General features: G+C 39.6%; 1 protein-coding gene across 8 annotated transcripts in view; it reads left to right on the top strand.

Moving 5' to 3' along the window:
* The window catches only part of CASK (calcium/calmodulin dependent serine protein kinase), a 403,174-nt gene that overhangs the window by 235,990 nt on the left and 145,611 nt on the right, over positions 1–21,573 (top strand). For all 8 annotated transcript variants that reach the window (XM_030933848.1, XM_030933849.1, XM_030933847.1 and 5 more), the window contains exons 6-7: positions 12,366–12,468; positions 18,630–18,805. In XM_030933848.1, the coding sequence (XP_030789708.1) occupies positions 12,366–12,468; positions 18,630–18,805 (279 nt within the window). The remainder of the gene's footprint in view (positions 1–12,365; positions 12,469–18,629; positions 18,806–21,573) is intronic.

Raw genomic sequence — 21,573 nt, 5'->3', positions numbered from 1 at the left:
ATCCCTTGAGCTCAGGAGTTCGAGACTAGCCTGGGCAACATGGCGAAACCCTGTCTTTACAAAAAACCACAAAAATTAGCTGGGTGTGGTGGCACGTACCTGTAGTCCCAGCTACTCAGGAGGCTGAGGCAAGAGGGTGGCTTAAGCCCCAGGAGTTGGAGGCTGCAGTGAGCCATGATTGTGCCACTGCACTCCAGCCTGGGCGATAGAGTGAGACCCTGTCTCAAAATAAATAAAATTAAAAATTTGAAACCTCCACAAAAAAGCTCTAGGTACTGCAATGGAATTACCTATAGAATATATTGTTATGTGGAAATTTTGAATATTTGTGTGTATTTTCTTATTTTTAAAAAATTGAAGAGTAAACTGAAAACTAATAAAAATAGTTACCAGTGGTGAAGAAAAGATTGGGAGTGGGGAAAGAGTGCAAAAGCTAGACCTCTCTGAATAGTATGTTTTACAGTTTGTACTTTAGAACGTATGTACATGTTTTATATAAATAAAACACAAATTAAGGCAAAATCTAATGAAAACAAAAGAACCTTGCTCTATTGCAAAGTGAAAGCATAACCACAAGGAGTTATTTTTAGTAACTTTAAAATAGTTACTATTTTTAGTAACTTTAAAATAGGGTAGGGGTTTTTGTTTTGTTTTTACATAATTTTAGACTTATAGAAAAGTTATGAGAACAAGTACGAGGATTCTAGATACCTTTTACTCAGATTCTCTATGTTAACATTTTTTTTCATTTGTTTAATCCTTCTCAATCTCTCACCCTTATCCATTTACATATTTCCTAAAAATAAGGAATTCTTTTACATAGCTGCAGTACAGTTATCAAAATCAGATAATTTATATTGACCTAATATCATTATGTATTCTACAGATCTTGTTTCAGTTTCATCGGTTGTCCTAATAATATCCTTTATAACAAATAAAAACAAACCGGGCACAGTGGCTCACACCTGTAATCCCAGCACTTTGGGAGGATGAGGCGGGCAGATCACTTGAGGCCAAGAGTTCGAGACCAGCCTGGCCAACATGCCAAAACACTGTCTCTACCAAAAATGCAAAAAAATTAGTCCGGTGTGGTGGCGCGCTCCTGTAACCCCAGCTACTTGGGAGGTCGAGGCACGAGAATCGCTTGAACTCGGGAGGTGGAGGTTGCAGTGAGCAGAGATCATGCCACTGCACTCCAGCCTGGGTGACAGAGTGAGACCCTGTCTCAAAAATATATGTATATTAAAAACAAGATCTATCTTTTCAGTCTCCTTTAATCACTTTAACCTGGAACTGTATTTGAAGAATATAGGCCAGTTACTTTCTAGAATGTCCCTCTTTGGGTTTGCCCAGTGTTCCTTCATGATTAGATCTGGTTATGTACTTTGGCAGGAATACCACAGCAGTGTTGCCAAGTTCTCAATGCATCATATCAGGAATCACATGCTATCAATCAGTCCCATTAGAAGCAGTGTTAACTTTGCTAGTTTCTGCTGGGTTTCTACCCTGTAAAATTACTAGTTTCCCATTTGTAATTAATAAGTATCCTGTAGAGAGATATTTAGAGATTACATAAATATCTTACCACTCTTCAAACTTTCACCCACAAGTTAGCATCCTTGATGATTCTTACGTGAATCAGTTATGATAATGAAAACTGCCAGATTCTAGCATTTCTTCTAATTTGATTTTCTACTTAAAACTTTTCCTCTTTCCCCATTCATTTACTTCTTTATTTATTTACATCAGCATAGACTCATGGATTCTTATTTGACTCAGTAGTAAAAGGGTATTTTGACCGGGCATACCTAGTGGGATATATCTTAAGGACAAAAAGAACCACAAAATCTTAAACAGCATTCAGTGGTGGTGTTATTGATAATGTAGGTATTACTATTATTTTAAAACTAACACACACACACACACACACACACACACACACATTCTGAAGCACAAAGCAAATGAGTAATTATGTTAGTGTCATTAGGTACCAAGATTACAGTTGACCCTTGAACAACATGGGGGGGTTAGGGGTACTGATCCCCGCACAGTTGAAAATCCATGCATAACTTTTGACTCCCCCAAAACTTAACTACTCCTGGAAGCCTTACCAATAACATAGTTGATTAACACATATTTTGTGTTATATGCATCAAGGGAGCCTCAAGTGATCCTCCCACCTCGATTCCAAAGCACTGGGATCCCAGCCGGTTTAATAATTATAGAAAGAGGTTTGGCTTTAAAAATGTCAAGATGTCGGGCCAGGTGCGGTGGCTCAAGCCTGTCATCCCAGCACTTTGGAAGCCGAGGCGGGAGGATCACGAGGCCAGGAGATCAAGACCATCCTGGCTAACACGGTGAAATCCCGTCTCTACAAAAAATACAAAAAAATTAGCCAGGCATGGTGGCGGGCGCCTGTAGTCCCAGCTACTCGGGTGACTGAGGCAGGAGAATGGCGTAAACCCGGGAGGCGGAGCTTGCAGTGAGCCGAGATCGCGCCACTGCACTCCAGCCTGGGCGACAGAGCAAGACTCCGTCTCAAAAAAAAAAAAAGTCAAGATGTCAGGATGCAGTGGCACATGCCTGTAGTCCCAGCTACTCAGGAATCTGAGGCAGGAGGTTCGCTTGAGCCCAGGAGTTCTGGGATGTGGTGCATTATCCCAATCAGGTGTTCACATGAAGTTTGGCATCAATATGATCTCCCAGGAGGGGGGTACCACCAACTTGCTTAAGGAGGAGTTGGCCCAGGTTGTCAGCGGAGCAGGTCAAAACTGTGCTGATCAGTAGTGGGATTGTGCCTGTGAATAGCCACCGTGCTCCAGCCTGGGCAACAGGGTGAAACCCCCACCTGTGAAAATAAATTAAAATTAAATAATGTCAACATAACAGGAGGATCAGTTTTGGTCAACAAAGAGGCAGCAGATGAGTTCTCAGATGCCATTCAGAAAATTATTGAAGAGGAACAATATCTGCCTGAACAGGCTGTTAATATGGATGAAAAGTGCCCTATTCTGGGAAAAAAAAATGCCACAAAAGACATCTATTAATAAGGAACAGAAGCAAGCACCAAGATTTAAGGCAGGAAGGGATACGCTAACTCTAATAAGCATAGTCCTGATATAATTCCAGCTGCATTTGCGCAAAACAGTAGAGTCAGCCTATCTGCCTCACTTGAGGCCAGGAGTTTGAGATGACCCTGGGCAACATAATGAGACACTCTACCTCCAAAAAAAAAAAAGTTTGTAATTAGCCAGGCATGGTGGCACACACCTGTAGTGCCAGCTTCTCTGGTGACTGAGGCAGGAGGATCGCTTGAGTCCAGGAGTTCAAGGCTACAATGATTGCACCACTGCACTCCAGCCTGGGTGACAGTGAGACCCTGTCTCTTTAAAAAAAAAAAAAAAAATTATCAAACCGTCTTTTGCCATCATTGCATTCTCCAGCTTTTAGATCCTTTTTTTTTTTTTTTTTTTTTTTTTTTTTCCTGAGACAGTCTCATTCTGTCGCCCAGGCTAGAGTGCAGTGTCAGCCTCTTGGGTTTAAGCAATTTTCCCGCCTCAACCTCCTGAGTAGCTGGAACTACAGGCACACGCTACCATGCTGGGCTAATTTTTGTATTTTTAGTAGAGATAAGGTTTCGCCATGCTGCCCATGCTGGTCTCAAAGTCCTTGACTCAAGTAATCTGCCCACCGCAGCCTCCCAAAGTACTGGGATTATAGGCATGAGCCACCACACCTGACCCCTTCACCTTCTTTTTGCTTTAAGTTGCCATTTCGCTTTTTCTCAAATTATGTTAGAATCTATAGATATACCTTTCTTATATCAATCCTTCACCCACATAAAAGCTGCATTTTCAGTACTACTTAAAAAGGTATTTCACAAAAAGTGCAAGATTTTAGCACCTACTGGTGTAGCTGCAGGAGCAGCTTCATGAATTTCCTTTTTTTTTTTTATTACAATGGTACTTATGTTGGATTCATTTATCTTGAGATGGCAGCCAATTGCAGTTGCAGACCTCAGTCTACAGTACATATCAAGCAATTCAGCTTTTTTTTTTTTTGAGATGGAGTCTCACTCTTATCACCCAGGCTGGAATGCAGTGGCGGGATCTCAGCTCACTGCAACCTCCGCCTCCCAGGTTCAAGCAGTTCTCCCACCTCAGCCTACTGAGTAACTGGGATTTACAGGCGCCTGCCACCATGCCTGGCTAACTTTTGTACTTCTAGTAGAGATGGGGTTTCACCATGTTGGCTAGGCTGGTCTCGAACTCCTGACCTCAGCGGCAGCCTACCTTTTCTTGTAATGTCATGACTTTCCTCTGTTTCTTAGGACCACTTCTAGCATCACCAGTGGCACTTTGTATGGATCCTATGGTTTAGGGTATTGCACTAAACACAATGAAAATAATGTGAGAACTGTGAGATTACTTTTACTGTGATACGCAATTTATTGGAGAGATGAACTGCTCAAGCAGAGATAAGTGGCGTCACACACCATATTAGGTGAATACTCGCAAGACTTGAGCTCACTGCAACAGCAATAGGAGGGAGCTGTGAAATTATTACAGTAGTATAATATGTACTACAGTTAATTTTATGGTTATGATTTAATACTGCATCTTTGCGTTTGTTCACATTTCTCTTGACTGTGAATGGCACCATTTACAGTCTGTGTAGGTGTAAGCTTTGATACATTTTAACTCTTTATAATAGATTTGTGTACCTTTTTATGGTACTAAATAATTAGTATCTAAATATATTTTATGCATTTATGATACAGCTTTTTCTTAATTTTTTATTCCAGAAGTCATCCTTCACCTTTTTCTTAATTTTTAAAATAGTTCTAGGCAACATGGTTGGTCCACGAGTTTTTTTCAAATTGTTACGAATCTCAAAAAAAAATTTCAATGTATTTTATTGAAAACAATCCATGTATAAGTGGACCCACACAGTTCAAACCCATGTTCAATGGTCAACTGTACTTGCCAAATCAAAGAATTAAAGTAAAAACGCTATAATTGAATAGGAAGAAATACCAGTATGAACTTGTGGTTTGTTTATTTATTTATTTATTTATATATTGAGACGGAGTTTCGCTCTTGTTGCCCAAGCTAGAGTGCAATGGCATGATCTTGGCTCACCACAACCTCCGCCTCCCGGATTCAAGCAATTCTCCTGCCTCAGCCTCCTGAATAGCTGGGATTACAGGCATGCACCACCGCACGCAGCTAATTTTGTTTTTTTAGTAGAGACGGGGTTTCTCCATGTTGGTCAGGCTGGTCTCGAACTCCCAACCTCAGGTGATCCTCCCACCTCAGCCTCCCAAATTGCTGAGATTACAGACGTGAGCCACCGCACCCGGCATGGTTTATTTTTCTCCTAAAAAAATGCATTCTTTTTCAGCACTGTCCACTGAAAAGCCAAAGTAATAATAACCCAGTAAAAATAATATGCCTAGTACCCACATCACGAATTTATTTATATTTTTTATTTTATTTTTATTTTTATTTTTTTTTTTTTGAGACAGAGTCTCGCCCTGTCGCCAGGCTGGAGTGCAGTGGCACGATCTTGGCTCACTGCAGCCTCCGCCTCCTGGGGTTCAAGTGATTCTCCTGCCTCAGCCTCCCAAGTAGCTGGGACTACAGGTGCATGCCACCACGCCAGCTAATTTTTGTATTTTTAGTAGAGACAGGGTTTCACCATGTTGGCCAGGATGGTCTCGATCTCTTGACCTCGTGATCCACCCACCTCGGCCTCCCAAAGTGCTGGGATTACAGGCATGATCCACTGCACCCAGCCAATTTTTTTTTTTTTTTTTTTGAGGGGGGAGGACAAGATCTTGCTCTGTCACCCAGGCTGTAGCGCAGTGGCATAATCTTAGCTCACTGAGTTCAAGTGAAGCTACTGCCTCAGCCTCTCAAGTAGCTGGAATTACAGGCGTGTGCCACCACGCCTAGCTAATTTTTGTATTTTTAGTAGGGACAAGGTTGGCCGCCCTGGTCTTGAACGCTTGACCTCAAGTTATCCACCCGCCTCGGCCTCCCAAAGTGCTGAGATTACAGGCACGAGCCACCGCGCCCAGCCCACATCATGGATTTAAATCTTTTTTCGCACTAAAAAGAAACAGGGCTGCTTAAGAGAAATGGATTCCAGATCTGGGCAAGAAATGGACATGACAAGCCTGGAACATCCTCTTGTGACTGAAAGCAAGGAAGTTATCAGACTCCTGGAGTCTTACAAAAATACAAAAGAACTGACTTAAAAGGGCTCCCACTGGCCTAAAATGGGACAATTTGAGCACAGAAATTTGTAAGGGCAGCAATTGATTAAAACACATTAAATATATAAAAATCTATAAGTTCATAAAAGAAAAAAAGAAAAAACCTCATCAGTCACCTTTGGAGGTTGCCTAGAAACTAACTTGGTATTCTGGAAGTAAATTATAACAGCTTTATTCATAATATCCAAAAACTAGAAATAGCCCAAATGTCTGTCAACAGGAGAATGGACAAACTGATATATTCGTACAATGGAATACTTATGCAATAGTAAAAAGAAATGAACTACTGATCACAACAAAGTGGATGAATCTCAGAACATGCTGAATGATAGAAGCCTTACATAAAAGAATACATACTTATGGTTTTGTGTCTATCAAGTTCTAATATAGGCAAAACAAACCTATGGTGAAAAAATATCAGAGTAGTGGTTTGCACTGGGGGAGATGGCAGCAGAGATTGAATGGGAAGGGGATTCAATCAAAAGAGAGGGAGGTTTGTGGGATAATGAATTTTTTTTAGGGATTTGGGTTACACAAATGTATGCAGTTTATCAAAACCCTAATGGTACACTTTTGTGCATTTCACAGTATATGCATTTTTTACCTTAAACATAACTTTACTTTTTTTTTAACTTTTTATAGAAGTTTTAAGAGACAGGGTCTTGCTGTCACCCAGGCAGGGGTGCAGTGGCACAACTTAAGCTTCCTGGCTCCAGTGATCCTCCTTCCTCAGCCTCCCAACTTACTGGGACCACAGGTGCAAGCCACCAAACCTGGCTTTTTTTTTTTTTTTTAAGTAGATTCATAATTTTAAACAAATATTACATTTCAATGATATGTGTGCTAAGATGTAGTAAAAAGTAAGATGGATAGAAGGATAAAGAGATAGACATTTGATAAACCAAATGTAACAATATTTAATTGTAGAATCTAGGTGACTCTTTACAATATAATTCTTTCTATTTTCTATATGTTTGATAGTTTTCATAACAAAATGTTGAAGAAAACCTCCATCTTGGAACCTCTAATTATGGGTCTAGGCATCAAGATCCACTCACATCATTGAGTGAAACGTTGATGGTGAATCTTATAATGATGGGCCAGGCAGGCAACACCTAAACCCACTGCTCAATCCTGTCACTAAAAGTAGGATAGCCAGGTTCTGTGTTCTTCCTGATGCAATACAATAGATATATCACCTATGAAGTATTAGTGCATAAAACTAAAATTGAATCTGAATCTAATCAAGATTCTAGATCTAACTACAAATTTACAGGAAATACAGGAGAGTAAAGAACATTAAATAAGACCATGTGGGTACCATTAGCCAAGTACAGATTGTGGGGGATTCCACAGGAAAAATTACCCAGTATCTTAACAAATCAGTGGCATGAACATTGAAAAAAAAAGCATAAGGAAGGGGATCTGTTACAGAGTAAGAGACACTCACAAGACATAGTCATCAAATGCAATGTATAGACCTTGGATCCTGTCTAGAACTAACCAACCGTAATAAGACTTTTCTTCTTTTTTTAGTCTCTTCTACTCCTTCAAGTTACTGTTAGAGAAAACATATTTTTGAGACAGTCAAGGAAAACCGAATGTGGACTGGGTATTAGATGATACTAAAGAAGTATTGCTTATTTTTTTGGACTTAATAATGATATTATGGGTTTTTGGTTTTTGTTTTTTTTTTTTTTTTGAGATGGAGTCTCGCTCTGTCGCCCAGGCTGGAGTGCAGTGGCACGATCTCGGCTCACTGCAAGCTCCACCTCCCGGGTTCACGCCATTCTCCTGCCTCAGCCTCCCGAGTAGCTGGGACTACAGGCGCCCGCCACCACACCCGGCTAATTTTTTGTATTTTTAGTAGAGACGGGGTTTCACTATGTTAGCCAGGATGGTCTTGATCTCCTGACCTCGTGATCCGCCTGCCTCGGCCGCCCAAAGTGCTGGGATTACACGTGTGAGCCACTGCGCCCAGCCCGATATTATGGTTATTTTTAAGTCCTGTGTTAGACATACTGAACTATTAACAGGTTAAATTACATTTATGTTAAAATACTTCTGGGGACAAAAAGTAAACAGTTGGGGATAGGAGAAGCAAATATGAAAGAATGTCTTTGTTTTGGGGTTTTTCGTTTGTTTATTTTTGTTTTATTTTTGCCTGGAGATGGGCAAGCTGCCCATACATACCAGCGGGCCAGGGGAGGAGCTGAAAGAATGTCAATAATTGCCAAAGCTGGGTGATAGATACATGGAAGTTTATTAATCTATTTTCTCCATTTGTAAATGTTAAAAAGAGGCATCCTCAGCTTCACACTTTCTTCTACATCCCATTTCTCCATTTTTACTACAGGAAGACTGTGAAAGATAATCTGTATTTACTGTCGCTACATTATCTCCTCCCATTCTCTCCTGAACCTAGTCCGGTGGGGATTTTTGCCTCCATCATGCCACCAAAACTACTCTTATCAGGGTCACCAGTGACTTCCAAATTGCCAAATCTAATGGTCAGTTCTCAGTTCTCATTTTAAATGACCTTAGTAACATTGATTACTACTAATCATTCCTACTTGAAAAAGTTTCTTCGCTTGATTTCAGGATACCAAACTGATTTTCCTCCTGCTTTGCTGTCTAGACCTTGTTTTCTTTTCTAGATTTTTTCATCTTCTGACCCTTCAAATATTGGTGTGCACCAGGACTCAATCCTCTGACTCTTCTCTATGACTTCCTAGCAATTTCATTCATTACCTTGGCTGTAAATATCATCTATATACTGTTGATTCCCAAATTTACACCTCTAATCCCAGACTCCCCTTAATCTCATCTTATGAAATCTCACACTCAATATGTATGAAACCAAATTCTTTTTTTTTTTTTCATTTTTTATAAAATAGAGATGGGGTTTTGCCATGTTGCCCAGGCTGGTCTGAAACTCCTGGGCTCAAGCAGTCTTCCTGCCTTGGCTTCCCAAAGTGCTAGGATTACAGGTGTGAGCCACCGCACCCAACCTGAAACCAAATTCTTGATCCACCTTACAAACTCCTCCCTCAGTGTTTCCCGTTTCAGTAAATGGCATCTTCATTTTCACTTAGTTGCTCAGACCAGAAGCCTAATTGTTATAATTGACTTGTGTCTTTCTCTCACGCTCATATTCAATAGCAATTCCTGTCAGCTTTACCTTTAGAATATAAACTGAATTTGACTACTTCTCATCATCTCTGCTTCTGTCACTCTAGTCTAGTCCAAGTCACCATCTTCTCTTGCCTGGGCAACTGCAGTAGCCTCTTAATTGGTCTCCTTTTTCCCTGTTTCTTCACCATCTCTTCACACAGCAGCCAGAGTGATCCTTTTAAAACCTAAAACTGATGATAGTGCTCCCCTTTTCAAAACCTTATGGTGATTTCCCATCTCGCTCAACATAAAACCCAGAGTTCTCACCACAGTTTCAAGGCCCTATACCTTTGATCATCCCTCAGATCACATTTCCCACCACTCTGCCCCTTGCTCTCATGCCTTTCCAGACACACCAGCTTCTTTCTTCTTCTCCAAACAACCCTCCTTATTCCTGTGGACCTTTGTATTGGCTGTCTTCTCACCTGGAACTTGCTTCCATGTGGCTTGCTTTTTCACTTCATTCTGGTCTCTGTTCAGATATTACCCATTAGAGATGCCTTCTCTGACCCCAACTAAACTAGCAGTTCCCTAGTCCCCATGCCTATAACACCTCCTTACCAGCTTAATTTTACTTCCTAACAAGTAATACTACCTGACTTTACATTCTATTAATTTGCATTTATGGCTCTATTTTCTTTCTTTTTCTTTTTTTTTTTTTTTTGAGACGGAGTCTCGCTCTGTCGCCCAGGCTGGAGTGCGGTGGCCAGATCTCAGCTCACTGCAAGCTCCGCCTCCTGGGTTTATGCCATTCTCCTGCCTCAGCCTCCTGAGTAGCTGGGACTACAGGCACTCTCCACCTCGCCTGGCTAGTTTTTTTTTTTTTTTTTTTTTTTTTTTTTTTTTTTTTTGTATTTTTTAGTAGACACGGGGTTTCACCACTTTAGCCAGGATGGTCTTGATCTCCTGACCTCGTGATCCGCCCGTCTCGGCCTCCCAAAGTGCTGGGATTACAGGCTTGAGCCACCGCGCCCGGCCTATGTCTCTATTTTCTTTCTTAAATTCAACTCTTTAGACCAGGCGCAGTGGCTCGTGCCTGTAATCTGGGCACTTTGGGAGGCCAAGGTGAGAGGATCACTTGAGGCCAGGAGTTCAAGACCAGCCTAGGCAACATATCAAGACCCCATCTCTTTTTAAACATAAATTAATTTAACTTAATTAGGTTCAAATTTTGTAACTTGTCTTATTTAAGGATTTGAGAATGACTGAATCTACACAGAGGAGAATTATATAGATTCCCTTGTAACATTAACTTAAGCATAAACGTCATCAACATACTATTAAGGGTATAGATACTTTGGAGTTCTGATTTAAGCTTCTACTACTCCTTCCTAAGGTGGTAACACTTACACAGGCATGGCCAGAAGACCCTGTTGGAGTCTAGTTTGCATTTGTTTCTTCTGTATCATGTTCATTCTTTTCTAGGCTTGCTCACTTGCTGTATCCCGTACTAGAATCATGCTAGGGGTATTGCCATCTTAGTCTGTTGTCATTGTTCTCTCTTTGAACCAACAGAAAGTTCTAACTAACAGCAGTCTATCAGTTGATTTCTGTAGAGGTTTGCCTGCTCTCCCATAGACTCTTCTTGCTACTCTGTGTCATGCTGTGGTTTGCTCACTATTCATTTGTACACTTGCCTGCCTTCTTTCTCTGGCTCTCACATACACACTTATATTTCCTGGCTCATCTCTCTTTGTGCTAGACTATTGTAAAATTCTTTAAACTTCTTTGGACAGAAAGAATAACTTCCAAAGTAGAAATCTGATGCTTTCATTGGGCAGAGTAAGGATTCCTCCCACCTGTGTGTCATCATCAAACGCAGGTGTACCAGCTCAGTATGATTGCACACTTTTTTTCATACCTATTATGTTGGCTAAAACTTAACTAAAACTGTGTCCTTTTATGAATGAGAAAGTATAGGAGATAATTTTTAAAAACCTTTTGTCTTCCATGACTAAAGAGACTTGCCTTTTTTACTAGCCCCTGTTTTGAGAGCTGGTCAGATGTAGTTTTAGTCATATTGGGGAGCACAGTGTTTGAGCAGAGACCAGAGTGCTCCATGATGAAATTCTTTCCTTACACCAGCCCCAACTAGGTCCCAGTAAGAAACAGATGCAGAGGACAACATGCTACAAAGAAACCCTCATTGTTATCACAAAACATATGATATAAGGGAGCTCTGGTCAAGTAGGATACCCCTTGGGGAGAGGATGTCTTTGCTCTGGACTAGGAATCAGGCAAGTGGTTTCCTTTCCCCTTCTCCTTTCTCACCTCCCACCCCCCACAGAGAGGAAAAGCAGGTCCAGAGAAGACATGCCCAGGAAGAGCGTTGAAGTCCCTGGGAACAAGGCTTAATTAAAGTCATTCAGTCTGACCCATCCATGTAGTACTCCTTGACTTAAGGGTGGAATGAATAAAGCAAAAAAAAGAGGACTGGGCAGGCTGGAGAAAGAAAGGGCCATGACTATCCCCTAAAAACCAGGATACAATGGCTCTGTAGGTAAAATCAGAGGTTTCAAGAAACGTTTTGGAAAGAAGTGTAAAATGTATTTTTTCTTAAAGAAATCTAGACTGTCACTCAAAGGAAGACAATATTGCATAGTAAGACAAAAAAATGTATCTGTGTTTCTTGAACATCCATGCTTCCTTAGTAATTCTTAGCACTGTACTCTAACCTTACAAGCAAATAATTCCTAAAGAATATTGGATGGAACAGGTATATATTTGGAGAAATCAGCCAGGCATGAGAGTATGACAAATAATTCAAGCATCCAAAATAATTTAAAAGTTTTTAAAGTGTTTCTCTATTATCATGTTATCTAGTTTTATGTAAACTGAATTGTTCATCTTCAATTAATCCTTATCTTCGGGTTTGTGTTTTGTTTGTTTGTTCGTCTGTTTTTCTTCTCAGCCCCACTGTGTTCTCCTCGCCTCAAAAGAAAACTCGGCACCTGTTAAACTTGGAGGCTTTGGGGTAGCTATTCAATTAGGGGAGTCTGGACTTGTAGCTGGAGGTAAGACTGCTTTACAAAAAATTTTTCTTCAAAACCTGGTCACTTCAGGCTGGTATAAAATTTTCAAGCTACATATTAGCTCAACCTCAGTGTTTCATACCTCATTCCACCCCACCCCAACCCCCAAAAAGCATCCTCAGATAGTTTTGAATTTAATAACTCTGTAGTCATAACTAGAATTTTACTCCCTTAAGAATAGACTCTTTTCTCTTTGTACCTCCAGTACTTAAAAGACTGTAAGAGTTTAAAACAGTGTTCAAAGAAAATAAGTTTGAGGCATAGTGCCTTTTAAAGTTGAACTGGCCAAATGAAGTCAAATCTAAAATGTGTAGATTAGCCACTTCCTGGTTTACACTGATGGCTAATTTTTAATTTCATACTGTTTTCTTTTTTCCATTTATCAAAGAATCCTGCTCAAGCCATCAGTCTGTATATTAGCAAAGAATAAGCAGATGTGAATGCAGACTGATTTTATTATTAGCCAAAGCAAAACATAATTTTTAAATTCCCATGCCAGAATAAAAAGAAAAAAGTTACAAATTGTAAATATCAAAAATAATCTTACACAGCACATTTCATATAACTCGGTTCATTATAGCTAGAACTTCAAGCAGTAACAACATAGACCATCTTCAGAAAAATGAGCCATTGGTCATAGTTATAATTTTTTTTTTTTCAGGCAAGGTCTTGCTCTGTCACCCAGGCTAGAGCGCACAGTGGCATGATCATGGCACCCTGCACTGCACCCTTGACCTTCCAGGCTCAAGTGATCCTCCCACCTCAACCTCCCAAGTAGCTAGGATCACATAGGCGTGTGCCACCATACCTGGCAAACTTTTTTTATTTTTAGTAGAGGCAAGGTCTCACTACATTGCCCAGGCTGGTTTCAAACTCCTGGGCTTAAGCAATCCTCCTGCCTCAACCTCCCAAAGTGCTGGGATTACAGGTGTGAGCCACTGCACTCAGCCCATAGTTTTATTCTTTAAATAATTTTTTCACGACATTGCCCTCTAAAATTAAATTACATTCAAATTTTCTTTTAGTTTCACATTCTTTTCCAGTTAATCATTTCTAATAATGTGCAAAACTGCAAGCTGAGTATAGTTTCAAAGAATGCTAATTTTTTCCCCTAATTTAAATTTTTCTGTTAGTGATTGGAAGACTGACCAAAGGGTCAGGTAGTAAAGCACAGTTTAATCATAGAATCTCAGCACTCCAAAGGGCCTTAACTTCTCCAGTCTTATATCTAATGATTGAATTCTTCCATAATATTCCCAAGAAAACATTGAGTTCTAGTATTAAACTCAGAGAGCAAAGTAGTCACTACATCCCAGGACAGTTCATTTAATTTTTTGGATAACTCCTTATGTATTAAAAAGCTCATCTTTGCATCTTTCTGTAACTTCTACCCAGTCATCCTAATCCTGACTTTTGAAACCACTCTGAACAATTTTCATCCTTCCATATGATAACCGTTCATCTGTTTGTAGACAACTACCATGTCCACCTAGGTCTTATCCAAGTTAACTTCCCTATGGTGATTTGGTCATTCTTCATATAAACTGGTTCAAAATCTCTTCAGTATCCGCAAAGTACAGGGCCTGAACTGAACACTCTAACTACAGGTGGTACAGTACAGCTGATCCAGTGCACAGTAGCATTGGGCTATCACTTTTTTGTGTTCTGGGCCTTAAATTTCTCTTAGGTTCCCCAAATTGCATTAGCTTTTTGGACAACTACATAGCACTGATGGTTCATATTGATCTTGTAATCAAGTGAAAATCCTAAATTATTTTTTAAACAATTGTTGCTGTTAAGCTAACTCTCTCAATTCTGTTACTTATACAGATCATTTCTATGTTAAGACTATGTAATTATAACAAATAATTTCTGATGATTATATTCCCAAGGTTAATGGGATGAAATGAAATGAATTTATTTTATATGTTATATACCGGCCATATATAATTACTTTGTTTCTGTTGCTCTGGATCTACATCCTGTTAGTATTCAGAATGCCATGGGCTTCATATTTTATTGTACATCTTGATTGAAGGGGAAAAATAGATGCATTACGTTTACCTGGACATTTTCTCTGTATTAATCTTTTTCTAAAGTCCACAAACCTTTCACCTAAGTTGTTTATTTTTAAAGCTAAGTTTGAACCCCCACCCCTGCCACCCCGTGGTGTGTCAGTATTCAAAATTTATTTTTCTCCATGCTTCTAGAATTAAAATACTTCCTGATGGTCAAAATATTGTCATTTCTTCCGGGCGAGGTGGCGGGCGCCTGTGGTCCCAGCTACTCAGGAGGCTGAGGCGGGAGAATGGCGTGAACCCGGGAGGCGGAGGTTGCGGTGAGCTGAGATCCGGCCACTGCACTCCAGCCTGGGCGACAGAGCAAGACTCCGTCTCAAAAAAAAAAAAAAAAAAAATATTGTCATTTCTTAGCACACCTTTTTTGTATTCTTGAGATAACTTTGAATGTTACGTTTTAAAAAATCGAATATGAATAAATAAGAGATAAATTATTTCTCTTAGAAAAAGCTTTTCTGCTGTTTAAGGTACTTTTGAAATTTTGCTAATTAAGATTGGGCACAGTGCCTCACACCTCTAATTCCAGCACTTTGGGAGGCTGTGGCGGACAAATTGAGCCCAGGAGTTCAAGACCAGGCTGGGCAACATGGCGAAACCCCATCTCTCCAAAAAGATGCAAAAATTAGCCAGGCATGGTGGCAAGAGCCTTTGCCCCAGCTGTGCAGGAGAATCACTTGAACCCAGGAGGCAGAGGCTGCAGTGAGTTGAGATCGCGCCACTGCCCTCCAGCCTGAGCAACAGAGCAAGACCCTATCTCAAGAAAAAAAAAAAGAAAAAAATTCTGCTAATCATTTAATTATTTATCAACTTTAAAGCAAAAAGCCATTTTCCTGTCAGTTTGAAATCCCAATCCCTAGTCCTCCAAATAGAAACGAATTCATTTCTTTATATGTTGCATATAATAAAAATCATTTAAACATATTTACACTCCCCCTACCTGAAACTCAGCTATTTAGGAAACTTACTTATCCAGAATACAACTAGAAACCTAGAAAATAACTATAATAGCAAAATTATTCCTACCCTTAAAAATCCACTCATGCTCCTCACAATTGAGCATCTAAAGACACTCTCTAAGGCTGACTTGCTCCCATGTTTTGAAAAGTTGTATAGATTCGTGTTCCTTCATACCTTGCACATGCTATTCCTTCTAGTTGGAGTGCCTTTTGTCATTTTATCTATCTGGTTAACTCCTACTGTTCTGGAAGGCTGAGCTAACAATTGTCTCCTCTTTAAAGCATGCTTATCTTCACCATTCCGAGTTGGAAAGCCCTATTCCTTCTCTTCTGTATTCCCATAACTATTTGGGCTACATACCTCCATGTAGCATTGGGTGCAGGGACTTACATCAAAGACTGTGATTTGTAAGAGTAAGGGGAACTGTGGCTGAGGGTATCTAGGACCTAGCAAGCACTTAGGAAATTGCTATTAAATGAAAGAATCTGGTTGCTAGTCAGGTTCTATTTAATAGGAGATTATAAAAGCAACAAATTAGGAGAATGCAGAACTAAAGCATAGTGAGAGAAAAGAAATAAAAGCCTAACAAAAATATATATGCTATATACTGAGCAGACACCAAAACTTGGAAAGCGCCAACAGCCTTTTAATATGAAAGAAATCAACTCTTGCATACCTCTGAAGTTCCTGAGGGTGCTTTCTGTTCTATAGCATAGTTCTTTAATCAATATCTACAATGACAACTCTGAGTCATCAAGAAAAGGTTAAATTATGAGCAGTATTCTGTGTAAAAGAAGTCAGGAAATTGTAGAAAGCCATACAACATTATTTAACTAAGGCGGGCACAGTGACTCACACCTGTAATCCCAGCTACTTGAGAGGCCAAGGCAGAAGGATCACTTGAGCCCAGGAGTTTGGGACTAGCCTGGGGAAAATAGAATCTCCAGAAAAATTATTAAAGCAAAAAGGATTGTGTGCATAAAGATTCAAATCACAATGTATTTTCAAATGTAGCTATTCAGAACAATTCTCCCACTGAGATTCTAGGTAGGAAGGTTTTATTGTATTGTCAAAATATATAACATTTAAATATTTGTCCAAAATATCTCAAACTGCCATTTAATTTAGTTTGCTAATTTATTTCCTTTTCTTAAAATTTTGTGGTCTAAGTCCTGAAAGTCAAGTGGTCACTGAATAAGTATCAGCAAAAACAAGGATTTTTAGGAAGTTGGTGTATATTAAAGATTAACTCCAGTCCTTTTTATCTTCTACTGATTTACATGAAATAAAAGAGCATTCCTCTACATTCTTTCTACTCTGGTTTTCCCCCTATCATCTATGAGCAAATTATTGAACCAAAAGACAGGCATCTTCCCAAAGATTGAACATTAATTCTCCAGAATTGGGTAGTCTTGGTCTAGCTAAATGGAAAGAACCTTCTCAGGATGGCTGGGACTGGCCATGGTCGCTCTGATTATTCCCAGGGCAAGGCCCCCATTTTGAGTGGCTTGGCCCAGGAAGTAATAGGAGTCAAGTTGAGTTTCAAAGCGTCATCCAAACTGTCAGCAGGTACCTGGCTGGTACCCTGGTACCAGTACCCTGAATGATACTGGTTTCCCCTACTCCTGCTAGCTCTTGTCCGTCAGAACAAGGCTAATTCTCCAGCGGCCCCTCCCTGTCCAGGCTATTAATGAAGTATAGAAGGCTTAGTTCCCATCCCTTCAGCTTCTTCGTGTTACTTGAGGAAGCAAAATGGGACAATACAGAAATAAAAATATTTCTCCAGCCAGGTCCTTCTAGCCAATAGTTTTCACTGATCTATCGTACATTTTAAATGAAAATATTTTCACTACTGGAACCCTGAACTTAATCTTTTCTATTATGGGGGGAGGAAGGGAAACCATATGATCTGCAGCAAAGGTACATCCTGATACACAAGCTAAGAGCTCTTTTATCTTTCTGCATCCAACTCAGTTTGATAATCATGAACAGAACTTGATATATTCTCTCTAGCTGAACCAGAAGATCTCTAAGGTCTTTTAAAATCACAATTCTGAGTTCTAGATAAAGTATTGCACAATCTTCAAACTAAAAATTATCCTGAACTCAGTATGATGAAGGAGAGAGAGAGAGACCGAGGGAGGAAGGGAGGTGGCTGGGCTTGCATACATCTAGAAGAGCTGCCAAGTCTCGTGAGCAGTGCCCCATCCCACAGTGATCTTCCTACAGGGTACAAGCCTTTCATTCCACAATAGAAGACTTCTTTTGGGATACTGAGTTAAAGATAGTTATGAATGTGCAAACAGCTGATATCAGATTCCTTACAGAAAGCTAATTTTTGATAGAGAAACAAGACTCTTTAAAGAAGATGAAAGTCAAAGAGGATTAAATGGGAGGAGCTTCATAATTTTGCTTTTGTTTATGCCGTATATTTGCTTTCATTCTCTTCATATGTTAATGTTAGGAGGAAGCTAAAAACTCCTACTATAACAAAATATTACTATTGTTAATTGCTATAATTAACCCATAAAATCAACTGAACAGGATTTCAGAGTCAAATTCATATTTCAAATAACAGTTCTCAGCATTAGGTTTCATTAGGGAATTTCCATTTGGCAGTCAAGTCATCTTTTTTCCACAGATTTTTTTTCATACCTTCCTCCCTCCTCCTCTCCTTTCCTCTGCCTCTGCCGAGGGCAGGCCTCCCAACTCTTTCCTGGACAGCTACAGGCTCTGCCTGTTGACTCTTTCACCTGCCTCTGCTCTATATATTTAGTGACTTTCAACCATGTGAGAATTAGAAAATTTAAACTTCTTCATGAGGTAAGAACCACATAAATACTTACTATGTAGCATGCAGAATTCAATAGGGAGTGCCAGTGTTACAAAACAGAATACCTATTCTGGGCTCAATATTTTCAGGAAGTGATTAGATAAGTAATTTTTTTCATCTGTGTGAACTTGATTTTATGGGGAGAGGGAGAAGTGGTGAGAGTATATGTATTGATAAACTTTTTATTTGGATTGTTACTGTTCTATTATTTTTAGTTTTCATGTGAAAACCCCACTTTATGTAAACATTTTTCCTTAATGTTGTTTTAAATGTAGGACGTGTTGGAACACCTCATTTTATGGCACCAGAAGTGGTCAAAAGAGAGCCTTACGGAAAGCCTGTAGATGTCTGGGGGTGCGGTGTGATCCTTTTTATCCTGCTCAGTGGTTGTTTGCCTTTTTACGGAACCAAGGAAAGATTGTTTGAAGGCATTATTAAAGGAAAATATAAGGTAATGCATCATGAACATTTTCTTTTTCCACTGAGATTAATTTATCCTGAAAAATGTTTCTTTGAAGTTACTGTCTGTCTTTTCCCACTGATTGACTGCCAGGTAGTTACCCCATCAGAGAAAAGGTCTTTGCTTACATCATTGATACAGTGGCCTTGGTAGGCAACATAGGCCTCAGGTAAATTTCTGGGTCACTGTCAACTGAGCTGTCACCCTGGTGAAGAAAACATTTATGACCCTTCTTTGTCTAATTTGAGAAAGAGGCTTCATTTTTAAAGCTTTCTGCTTAATTTGTAAAGTTAAAATAGAATTTCGTCCAGGTGTAATTTTAGTCATTCTTTATCTTAATTTTAAATTTAGGCCAGCACAGCTGAAAACATTTGCCATTTACATTCCAGGATAAACTGAAATGCCAGGATGACAACTGCATTTCATGATACAATATAGAGGTATTTCAGTGTGGCTTAAACATTCCTATTCTTCTTTAGTTACTAGGTGTTGGCAGCCTCATGTACTATCACAGACTTGTGATTAGTAAATCATTACTGTAGTAAAAAATTGAAAATTCATTACTGACATTATGAATAGCTATATCACAAACACCTAAGTACTTCTTGGAAATAAGTAGGCTTAAGGTTGATTTCACCACGCCAGCTTTTAGACTCCTTTGCCCTGTCCCACAGGGTACAGCTGACAGTGACTAGGAGGCTGGGCATGGGAAGCATAGGGGAGTGTGTGTCTGGATATCAGGTTAAGGCTGTTTAAGTTGGGGAAATTCTTTTTCCTCTCATTATTACTGAAACTCATACTTTCTATTCAACCTCATCACTGTTTCATTTTCAGCCATGACTGACAACATAAAACCAAAAACATGTGTATGTAACACTGAACTCTAAAACTGTGAGGCCCCTATTCCTCAGTAATGTTAGAATTTTATATGGGACTTGGAAAAATAAAATTTGAAAAGAAGAAAAGTAAAGTAGTTCCAGAGTTACAGTCGTCCTATCCTTTTAAGCCATAACTGAAGTTTATGGAGATGAGAATGGTGTATACTTTTGTTGGTTTATTTACCTCACTCGCCATCAGTTTATGAGTGCATGTAAGTTTCTCTTTTGTTTTAGTTAGTTTAAGATATATACCAAAACTCTGTTAACAGAGAAAGATGTTTTAAGTATAGCATTTTCTGCTCCTCCTAGAGTCAGTTGGCCACTGGGGAATAAAATCATAACTTATCAGGTAACTAAATGTCTCAGGAAACTGCTTGTAAGTAGTCATCCCTCTTCAATCCAGGGAACTTGTAAGTTGCTCTCAGGAATGCACAGCCAGATTCTGGTTGAATTTAGCCAAGTGAAATCACAGATACTAACATTTTAAAAGAAACATGATTAGTGATACATCAGCATAATAATAATACTACCAATAATGATAGCTAACTCAGGCATAGCACATAGCATAGCATACTTTACATAAGTAAAGTGCTTAGAACAGTTTAATTCATTTAACCCTCACAGCAACTTGTGAGATAGGTACCATATAATAATCCCCCACTTGTGTTTTTGAGTTATAGACATTTGCTAATAATAGAATTCTTCCTTTGTGTTTGTTCAGTTGTTAACTTCCTAGTTTCCAAGGCAATGTGCTTCATTCCAACAGACTCTGGTATTTTATTTCGTCTATTTTTAAAACATTGAATAGTTATTTTTGTTTCTTGGTAAAAACACTTAGACTATTCACACATGTGCAAAAATTAAGTCATTTAAAAATTCCTTCTTCCTAGTATTATAGTAAGTCAGATGGATGGTGGCAGCTACATCATAATTTTTTTTGTACCTGGGGTTTGAAGCTTTGAGGTTAATCATTTATTTAGTCTTTTACTTGGCTAACCTCACCTCTCATTTATCTTCAGGACTTTCCTTACAAAAAGCCTAGGTTTTCACCACCTTAGTTTGAAGTATAGATCCATCTCTACCATCTATGATGAATCTCGGCCTTTTTCTTTTAGTATACTGTGATATGATTCTGTCAGCATTTATTTTTCTATCTTTTATTATCAAAAATTTCAAACAAAAATAGCAGAGAGAATAGTATGATGAGCTCCCAGCTTCAATAACACAGACAATCTTGTTTTATCTGTATTCTACATATTATTACGTTATTTGAAAGCAGATCTCGGCTGCACTCACTTGAGCTCAGGAGCTCAAGACCGGCCTGGGCAACATAGGGAGACCTGGTCTCTACAAAAAGTACAAAAATTAGCCAAGTGTGGTGGCACACACTTGTAATCTCAGCTACTTGAAAGGCTGGGGGAGCAGGATTACCTAAGCCTGGAAGGTCAAGGCTGCAATGAGCCAAGATCACACCACTGCACTTCAGCCTGGGCAGCAGAGCTAGACCCCGTCTCCCCCCCGCCCCGCGCAAAAAAAAATTAGATTTCAAAAAAATTATTTCATCACCCTGATGGTTCTTTTTTGAGACAGAGTCTTGCTCTGTCGCCCAGGCTGGAGTGCAGTGGCAAGATCTTGGCTCACTGCAACCTCCTGCTCCCAAGTTCAAGTGATTCTCATGCCTCAGCCTCCCGAGTAGCTGGGATTACAGGTGTGTGCACCACGACGCCCAGCTAATTTTTGTATTTTTAGTAGAGATGGGGGTTTCACCATGTTGGCCAAGCTGGTTTCAAACTCCTGGATCAAGTGATCTAACTGCCTCGGCCTCCCAAAGTGCTGGAATTACAGCTGTGAGCCACCGCGCCCGGCCTCATTTCATCACCC

Source organism: Rhinopithecus roxellana, chromosome 7 (assembly GCF_007565055.1).
Source record: "Rhinopithecus roxellana isolate Shanxi Qingling chromosome 7, ASM756505v1, whole genome shotgun sequence".
NCBI classification, from domain to species: domain Eukaryota; kingdom Metazoa; phylum Chordata; class Mammalia; order Primates; family Cercopithecidae; genus Rhinopithecus; species Rhinopithecus roxellana.
This window is presented reverse-complemented; position numbering and strand designations above follow the sequence as displayed.